Source organism: Anguilla anguilla, chromosome 11, assembly GCF_013347855.1.
Source record: "Anguilla anguilla isolate fAngAng1 chromosome 11, fAngAng1.pri, whole genome shotgun sequence".
Lineage (NCBI taxonomy): Eukaryota > Metazoa > Chordata > Actinopteri > Anguilliformes > Anguillidae > Anguilla > Anguilla anguilla.
In genome coordinates, this window is record NC_049211.1 from 13892919 (window position 1) to 13903433 (window position 10515).

Consider the following 10515-nt stretch of genomic DNA (forward strand, 5'->3'; position numbering starts at 1 on the left):
TGTTGTTTGGAGATGAGCACTTCAGGAATAGCTGCACTTACTACCCTCCAAACCGGTAAGTAAGGGAAAAAGCCTCTTTCTGAAAGAGAGAGCGGGGGAAAGAATGTTCAGGCTATTTATAGGACCCTCGGAGAGGCTTGTGTCAACTGCATGTGATGGTGCTGCGCGCCGGCTTCCTCTGGCCTCAGACGGAGCGCTCTCGCTCGCCCGCTCGCCCGCAGCGTAGCGTCTCTCTCCTTCCTCGGACGCTCGTTTCACTTCACATTTCCGTCCGCGCCGTTACTGTCATTATCGACAGAAAAGGTCAGGCCCAGAGGGACGGGAGGTGTTCCTTCGCTCCGCTGACGAGAGCGCACCTCCACACAGGGGCGGGAGCAACCGCCGCCGAACTTAGCGCTAAAGGCCCTCAGCGGCTTCCTCTCTGGGCCCGGCAAAACGCGAGCGCGAGCGTAGCGCCAGGCTGCCTCCGTGGCGCTTCCACTGCTGCGGCACTGACACAACGTGGGGCGAGGAGACGGGTCGCAAGGCAAGCGGCACGCGACACCAGAGAGCAAGCCACAGCTTTTCAAATGAGCGTGTGAGCATTCTCACAAACCACACTGGGAGGAAGAGAAAACTCAACGATATGCACACCATTCTAAAAGCAGATGGCCTTCACAGCCCATAAGAAAAGACCTGAAAGAGGAAACGGATTGTTTGGAGAGACATGCGGGGGTCCAAGAAGCAGCCACGAAATGAAACCGGTACATTCTGGCTGGAAAGAAAACTGGAACCAGGTTAGCATGAGCTTGGAGCCGAAGCGAGCTGAACTGATACGGCACGATTGCTTTTCCATTGCATCACCCGTAATCAGGGCTGTGCCACAAGGCATCACGCCGAACGCTGGCATCTGCTCAGATCGAGAAGACTGCCTAAACTTCACCCGCGATCCTGGGCATTACCATTCACTGCTCCCCCTGCTTGCTTGCCGTGAACAAAAACAGTAACAAAAGACACTTGTGGGTTACAGTTCAAGACGTACACTTTGACAGCAGAATACTCTGCAGTGCATATGTGTCTGGCCATTTCCTCTGATCAGCCACAGCAGCATGCTCCTCTAACCTTTGTGTTTTAGCGACAGCAGAGGGACAACTGAGGCTGCATCATGTGAGCTAGCAAAAACATTCAAATTTGGGTAGATTTATTCTCTAATAACCCCCTCCACTAGACCAGAGGAGGAAACATAAAGACTGAATTAGAGGCAGTACAATTTACAGGGCGTATAATATTAATATAGAAGTAAATGATACCATGAATCAATCTCGTCTCACCTGTGTAGAAATCAGAAAAATACAATGATGTAGAGTATTTAAGAAATTACTGAGAGGTCTGGCATACTCTGATAAGTCATATTTATAATAATTTAGACATAGCTAGCACACTGCAATATCTAGATAATGTTATGTGCCTTTCAGCTCATTAATGGATAGGTGGCTACAGTTGGAGTAATAATAAATAATTGGCCATGCAGATTAACAGTGTAGCAACTAAATTACGCCATTTGAAATGGAAATAATGTGTCAAGTCATAACGACTACATGATATATGATCAATACTGTATTAAAAGCACCAGCCAGATCTATGGAATTAATTGTTTCAAATAAAAAGCATAAGAAAAATAAGAATATGTGACAAACAGAACAGGCTATCAAGGCCTGCCATTTATTACGAGCATTAGTGTGCCTTGTAGATTGCATACTAGGCCAAACTCTAGAATAGCATGTCGGTCATTTTTCACTCTGTAAAATCAAATAGGCCTACATCCAGGTTAAACAACATAATAGACTGTACTATGTTCTCCAGCATGATAAACTTGAGATTGTATGTAAAAATATGCACAGTACTAAAAACATATTGATCAAAATATTCCAAAGGGTAAGAATATTCTCAGATCTTTGAATGCAGTCAGTGGCTGTGATAGATGCTTCATTTCACGTGCACTAGTAATCTTTAACAATTGGACATCTAAATTTTCTACATAGGTAAATAAATTTATACAAAAAGTTTGACATTAAATTTTCAAATAAAATAAAATGCATTATTTTTTAAAACTCTGAGTATGTCATTAACTGATCCTCTGGTTTAGATTTGTGTGTGATGTCATATAGCCTACCTTTAACCCTCTTTGCTACTCATGATGTCATTCCAGTTGTCCCTTTAGTGTCTCCCTCTATATTTCTCTCCTCAGTTTGCATGGCACCAAATCGAAATTCTGCAATAATGTTACAATGGCCTGCATATTCCAGTTGTAGCTTTTTGTCTTTTTTTGAGTGAGTCAGCATTAAAAACTACATTAAAGATGCTGGAATGCCACCTGAACACTGAACAAAGCAATCCCTGCAGATTACAGCCCTACGGTGGAAAAAAAAAACACCACTAACTTTGGGTTCAGCCAGAGACAAGCTATTCAAATCTGGTCTTCATCAAACAGGCTAAGTCAGAAAAGCTAGGTGGCAGTGAGCTGGAAGCCACAGTTCATGTCATAAATGGTTTTGCATCAGACAAGCACATTTCTGTATTGGTCATACTTATCAACCAACAAGGCATAATAAATAATTAAGGAAGTTATTTCAAGAAACTATGCTTTGCAAATTAAATGATTAATGTATCTACACTTGCTGCTTAAGACAGAAAATTAAATAAAATGACCTTGCTTAAAGATCTGGCCCAGTCAACAAAAACACTATGAAGGCATTGTCTGCTCTTTGTAGGTCCATATTTGGGCTACTTTGTCTATAAATGTTTTCCAATAAAGCCTGTGCTCATAGGATAAAACTATAGATAGCTATAATCTAATGTATAGCACACACATACACACAGGCACAGTGTGGACAGTATGCAATCTCCTGGTTTCTCCTGACCTTAGGCAGCCTTCCAATGCTCTGGCCTCATTCATCCCCAGGAACACAAGCAGTGAGTCCCGCTCAGGCACCGAGGGCTGATTTACAACCTGTTTACTGAGAACATCTTACACACAGACACACACATACACACACACACCAAACACACGCACGTAGGCAAGCACACACACACAAACGCACACACACACGCACACGCACACAAACATTCGCCAAGCGTACTGTACATGGATATTGACTTCTACCAGCTGTGTACTAAACACACACTGCCATGATAAATTTCCCAAAATCAAACTGCAAAATATATCCATCTGAGAAAGCCTAAAAACTTGGCCCAAAAAATATTTGTAATTTATTGTGGATCAGGGTTTGGACACAATCTAAAATCAATAAATGTTTGCGTGAGTAGGTCTACACTCACAGTGGTGGTGCCCACCCAAACTACCGACTTTCAGTGGCGGGAAACAACTCCACAGTGTCCCTGACTGTGTAGAGTGTGACAGAACAGCGGATGATCTCTTTTCTGCCATGACTGCTTAGGGCTTTGTTTGGCAACACTTCCACCAGTTCAGTTGATGAGGATACAAAACAGCCTTCATAAGCTCTTCCTCAGAACTACCACACGATACATTTTTCAGGGAAGGAGCACTGCTCTCTGGCTCCCTCCTCCACACTGTAAATTGAGACAGCGCTGCATCTTGTGATGTGACGTGCTGTTGAAAAGTAGGCTATATGATCCACTCTTTCTGCCACTATGCCATTTATCCCCTTTTGTGCCAAGCGCTGGTGTTTTAACATTGTTAAGCAATTGTGGCGCACTGGGTTCTGGGCTCTTCTTCTATCAAAAACTGATGAGGCATCAGTTTGCAAGCCACTAATCTTAACCACAAACCATCTTTAAAGGTGGATACTGATCTAGAACCACTGCTTTGGGCAATGTCTATCAACCCCATTTAAAGATGACACCAGTATTGGCTGTGTAGGCATAACAAATCAATGCATCCCAGAACCAAAAGAATGTCTAGTTCTGACATTTTGTCCCAGTCCAGAATTTGATCCACACTGAAAATCACTGTGATCAGTGGTCCTCTGCATCAAATTTTGCTCATGTGAAAAGATGCAACATTTCCTTATCTTTTCAGACAGGACATCATACCAATCCCATTTGTGAAAGATCCACAATTCACATTCATCAGATTCGAATAGGTTAAAATGTCTTGGCATACTTCCAAGGATAACACTTTACAGAGGTGCAAAATACGGTCAACAGTACAACATTTTAATAGTCTGTTTATATTTAAATACAAAAAAAATTTATTACGAAATTTATCAGATCTTTTTTGGTCTCATAGGCTATAAAGTGCAATCAGTTTACGGTGAAAGTAAACCTCATATGAACCCTCCCCGAGAGAATTCATACTAACTAATTAGTGAGGAATTAGTGAAGACCTCAGGTTTCACTGCAATAATGATTTTGTTAATATGATTATTATGCAATTTAATAAAATATGCGTAAATTCTAAATAAATGCAACGAATGCATTGCAATAACAATCGCTAGGATAATTTTTTTTTTTAACTAAATAAGCTCACTGCATACTAGAAGTTAAAGCAATGCATGCATTTTAACTCACACATCTAATTAAAAATGCACTTATCTTGTTATAACTGAGCACTTATAAACAGGAAAATGAACGATTAAGAATAAAAAATGGGGTTTCAAAAAATGATCGAAAGTTACAGGGACGATGGGTGCCATTCTCCTTCCAGTCTGCCTGATCCCCAAATTTTCTGTACTTTGGGTGAAACGATGAACTGTCTATTGCAATTATAAACCAATGTACAAAATCATTATATACTCTAGTCTTAAAGCTTATAGTATCAACAATCGCAGAAACCGAAGACAGACCGTTCCTAAAGGTATGGGATGGTTGTTCAATTAGTTTATAACAGAGTCACCTTATCTACGTGCGTCGTTTCATTTACATGATTTTTAAATATGAACCAGTAATCTAACGCTTCATTTAGATGACATCCACTGAAACTGTCTGGCGGTCTTGGGCAACACCCCCACCCACCCGAAACACACTACCCACAGCTTACATATTGCACATAGTAGCTACTATACATAGGCCTAATATTAACGATACTGAACGATTTATTTAACGGTAATGGGAGAAAGCCAGCTCGCACAGTAGCCTACCTGCGCACCACCTGCAAACTACTGTACTCGGGATTTCCCCTCAAACTACCTAATCAGGTAAGGCTCTGTCAATCCATGTACGGTGGCATTCGGTGATAGCTGACGGGACAACAAAATGCAAATCTGCAGAGCAGTATTTTAACTCGCACGCGACTAGTTATTACTAGTGAGAGCAGTGGCGTTGCCTTGGTAGCAGAGCTAGGACATAAACCAGTGCTTTCCGTGGCGAACAAGAAAGGGGGAGGAGAAGGGGAAGGAGGAGGGGAGGTGGTACAATAAACCCCAAAAAGTTGTAATTAAATATAGCTGACAAGGTGGGCGAGATTCGTGAACACACATTTTCTTAAGTAAATACAGAAAGCCTTGCGCGTGCACACACATCCCATAGATGAATAGTACACTGAAAAGACACTTTAACGTTACAAACCGTTGCCTTGATGGGGACGTAAAGGACCGGTTTTCCAGATGCTCCATTGTGGTCGCCTTGAATGCTCCCAACCTGAAAACCTTTGGATTTCACCCAGAATTTGAATTTGGCGTTGATGTGGTTGCTCTCGATGTAGACGCCACCCGATTCGTCGTTCTGTAAAAGAGTCTGAAGAATCTTGTTGTATTTTCGCCGGGTGACCGTCTTTGTTTTACCCGAGTCCCCGTAAGTACGGAGGCACCAGTCCTGAAATTCGTTGAACATCTCTGCCTCCGACACGACAGGGCTCCTACTCCTTTTCATTAAATCCACGCACGATTTTTTTGTTGACATTGCTTTCTCTATGTATTATATGTTTTTCTGGCTAGCTAGCCTCAAAATAATTCAAGTCCTGCCCGAATTTCAATTTAGCTAAATGTTTTATCCCCTTTTCACAAGGAAGAACGCCTCACGACTAGGAATGATATTTACCCCAGAATAAACATAAATTCGTCGCTAGCAAGCTAGCTGACTATGTAGATTCGTGTGGTCTCACACCTGTTTGCAGAAACGCTTCGCCTCCTGTCCCAAACGGCAACAACAAATGTCAGTGATCACATCCTACGCTGAGGAACTGAAAGAAGGGGCTGTCCTACGAAACGGGTATGTCCCACCTGTGAAGGTCTCCTGGCTAGCTAAAAAAAATCTTCGCTTCCTGAATTTAAATACTAAATTTCAAAGAAAAATAAACGCAACATTGACGTTACAACGCGTGTATTTGCTCATTTCTACCTTAACGGACACAATTTGTATGTACCTGTACCTAAATAGGACAGGACCGATTTAACAGACAAGCAACGATCTGGTAAGTCTACACCCCCCTAAAACTCCACCTGGAATCGTCTTCCACCTGTTTGAATCGGACCTGAGGTCCGACCGTCCCGAACTCAATGAATGGAGGGAAGCGGATTACAGCGAATTCTCTTTCATATGCTAAATGAAAGCCAACAGCATGATAACTACACGTACAAACAGCCTATAAAAGACTTAAAAATTCCTACCACCTACACATAAAATCCCTGTCGAGGGGTAGGGAAAGCTGACGCCAAAAATGCAACAGGAAGTGCGGTACCCGTAGCCGAAATGAACACAAAGCGGACTGCCTGTCCCAAGCGAGAGAACAGGATCTCTGACGGTTAAATAGCTGAAATGGTCGAGGTTTTTTTTTAACTGTAATATTTTGTTACTACAGGGCGTATATAGAATTCAGGACAACGGCAGTTATAATTATATATTTTGTGGGAATAATTTGGGCAACCAAAATTAACTGAGCTAATTCGTTAAAAATGAAATAAAATAAAAATAAACCTGTTATTTTCCGAAAGAAAAAAAAGAGGTTTTTCTATTGTGGAAACATCCGTCACGAAAAAGCGTCCTATTGTATGATTATGTGAATTATGGTCGAGGCTAATTATGGAAATACTACATTCACCATACAGGACGTATTTTATTCCACTGAATATGTGCTTTTTGGGTTTTATAAAGGAAACAGAACCATTCCTCGCCACTCCCATGTCTCTTCTATTTCCCAGCAAATGTGTCAGTTTAACCGTTTTGTTTTTGTTTTACAGTCAGTTGCTTTTGTGGTCCCACGCACTGACATAGGACAGATGCGTGGTGTAACGCACGCACGGACGCACGCATACAGTGTTGTTCACACCGTGGCTAGTTTATGGTATGATTGACTCTCATTCATTGGCAATGTCTATTCCTCATTGATTATTTGTCATATAGTGTAAATCAAATACACTGAAATGGCATTGTTCTGGAAATGGCTCAATCGCTTTTGCAAAACCCAGGTGTTTTCAGACTAGAGTAGGCTATAACAACACAGGGGTGTAAAAACAGCGCAAGTGTGTATTATACATTTAGCAAATGTAATATATAGCTTACATAATGTAGATCACTCTCATTAGTTTATTTTTTGTTTTGTTATTTTTCCACAAGTTTACCTCTATTTCTGTGATTTTCCATTTCAAATACAATAGACTGCCACCCATTAAAGATTACGCAAAATGTGATTCAGCTCATGGACTTATAAGACGATATACAAAGGGATACCCATATTTATCATACAGACATGTAGCCTATGACTTAAAACACATTCCATAGCCTCAACACACAATCAACAAACAGACAAGCACACTGCATGGAAGTGGGTTGTGAATGAAAATTTGTATATTCTTTTTCTTGAGGTGTTTTCACATAAAGTAGGCATACTTCTGAATATCATTAACTGATGCTGTGGTGGATATTGGATGCAACTTTTGTTACAGATTTTATACAAGTTTGTGCAAAATGTGCATCATTTCTTTCAGTATGGGATAGGGTGGCAATGAGATAGCTCTTGATTTTTTTTTTAATTTAGTGGAAAAATATATGGATATAATGGATTTCAGTAAATCTGGTGATGTTTCTTATTTTTCAGCAGATTCTACAGCAGGGGCAGTCTGACACCCACCTGCATCAACACTTACCTTGTCTTAGGCCTAGACTAGACACAAAATATCACTTCATATTTTATACTTCATTTTCCTGGCACTCACTATGAGTATACATGCAGTCTGTCTTGGTGTATGTGTGTGTGTGTGCGTGCATGTGTGTGTGCATGCGTGTGTGTTGTGCAACATGTAACATACTGTTTCATTGGTTGGCTCATTGTACGTCTCCAGTTTCTCCAATAATAATTTTTTTCCCCCTTCCTCCTCTTCATTTGTACTATCACCATGCTGTCCCAAGCAGTATGTTTTCAGAGTATCACCAAGCTCACTAAGGGGTCTGTGCTTTTTTTTGGGTCATGCCACTTATTTTTGATTACTTACTGAAAGTGTGTCCCACTTTAATGCATTAGATGAACACTTGGTGGTCCTAGAATATAAGACCTAAAATGTGATGTATTGGATGTAGGATTAAATAAGTACATTCTTAATGCAAATCGACTGCCATGCTGGTCCTATGACCTCTCCTTAAGATTAAAATAAAATCAATGGGAAATCAATATTCAACAACTTTCATTGTGTGAAACTGTATTGTCACGTTTATTTGGAGGCTTTGTTTATTTAACAATGCAAAATTGTTTTGACATTTCATTCAAGACTATAGCACTAGATGAGCAAAAACAAGGCAATAGTATGAACCAGGATTTATGTTATTCTGTGAATTATAGACTGACAAGTTTGCCATGAAAAAGAGATGCCAATATTCATCCTTAATAATGTGGTAAGTACAAATGTTGAATGACATTTGGAAATGTTATTCACATTGCTTTATTCCATGTTGTTTTATTAATATCACATGTTAACATAGGCTTGGATTAAATGAAAACCTCACCTCAGCTCATAAATCACAAACAATGCAGGACCGGTGAAATGGAATTACCTGTATTGATACTCTATTATTTCTCCATGATAAGATTAGCTACCCCACTTCAGATAGTGTGAACTATTAAAGCAAGGTAATTTCCATTTAAAATGACTGACAGATGAACTCTCTTGGTGAGACATGGTATTTCATCTGTCCTAGACTTTACTATGCCCTTCTAGCCTATGGAACAGCTCCTTATAATCACATGCTCACATTTTTTCTGTTATAAATCTTTAAATAATCAGAAAACTTGAGTATAGCTTTGTTAGAACGGAGAAGTCCACGTTTTGAATATACATTTAGACTGTGACGTAATTTGGGGGTGGGGTGGGGGGGGCATGTATCCTCTAAAAATATGAGCAGTTACATTAGATTATGTGCTAGGTCTGTACACGTGGTGTTGTCTGCTTCATTTTGTATTTGCAATTATTTAATCCATGGTTACCCACTATGAGTGTGTTTGCTACAGGGCCGTAGTAAATTAAAACTATCAGACAGTAAGAAGACAAAAGAAGAATGTTAGTATATGACAACATTTCCTTAGAACAAAATCATAAATAATTACAAATATACCTGTATATCATGATTACTGTATGATACATTAATAATATGTGGTTTCAGTAAAAAAAAAAAAAACCTGGTATTTTATCCATCTCTTTATATGTGTATTATCTATATATTTGTACAATTAATGTTAAATGGATTGAACTGGTATCAATGGAAAAAATATTCCATTGAATATAACCAGTACTATGGAACGTACACTTAAGTCCTAAAAATCTCAGTGTGGTGGCTCAATCACTCACTCAGCTCATCAGGGAAGATTTGGTATGTACCTCCTGTGTGGGAGTGCAGGTTAGAGAGGCTAGTTTCAGTTAGTTTTTAGGCATGCCATGTCATACTCTTCCATCTGTTTTTGGTTTTTGTGGCCCAAGCTTTGGTACAGAATGGGCGAAGTCAGAGTTGAGGTGATGTGGACTCATGTATTGCTCTGACTCATGTTTCACAATTTAGCCTTGAATCACAATGGCACCGTTGAGGCTGGTAAGGAATATGCAGCACCTGGAATATCAAAGGAATTCTGGAGCTATATTTTTTCTTCATCCCTGGTTAATCTCTTTTAATTAATAGACACACTCTAAACACAAATACATGGAGAACAGGAGCAGCTCCCAGATTTTTCACATATTCTGTGTTCTGTTAACTGTTAACCAAAAAGAATTTCACACCCCTCTCACCCACTCACTCATCATTCTGTTGGACAGGCTCAAAGAATATTGAGAATATGAACACGATTAACAGGAGCCTATAAAATGAAGTTGCTCATGATGTAAAAACTGCTGTCTGCACCCATCCTCTAATTGTCCAGTCTTAATAGCAGGACATCAAGTACGAGAACTCGGTCAATAACACATGAGCAATATTATGTTTTTTAAATGGGGACATACAGATAATGCCTATGGTTGATGGAACAGCTTGATCTTTTTTACATTAATTTGTTTGCCTTTTCACAGATTGACTTTTCTACAGCTGAGGTAAAGAAGTCAACAACTCAACGGAGGGTATCAAAATAGCACATCTCTAAGG

General features: G+C 40.0%; 1 protein-coding gene across 2 annotated transcripts in view; it reads right to left on the reverse strand.

Moving 5' to 3' along the window:
* nol4lb (nucleolar protein 4-like b) overlaps positions 1-6672 on the reverse strand; it is a 103063-nt gene extending 96391 nt beyond the window's left edge. The window contains exon 1 of one of the 2 annotated variants that reach the window (XM_035382162.1): positions 5527-6672. In XM_035382162.1, the coding sequence (XP_035238053.1) occupies positions 5527-5859 (333 nt within the window). In that variant the 5' untranslated portion in view covers positions 5860-6672. The remainder of the gene's footprint in view (positions 1-5526) is intronic. The other variant, XM_035382163.1, reaches the window with a different exon arrangement.
* Between the last annotated feature and the right edge of the window lie 3843 nt (positions 6673-10515).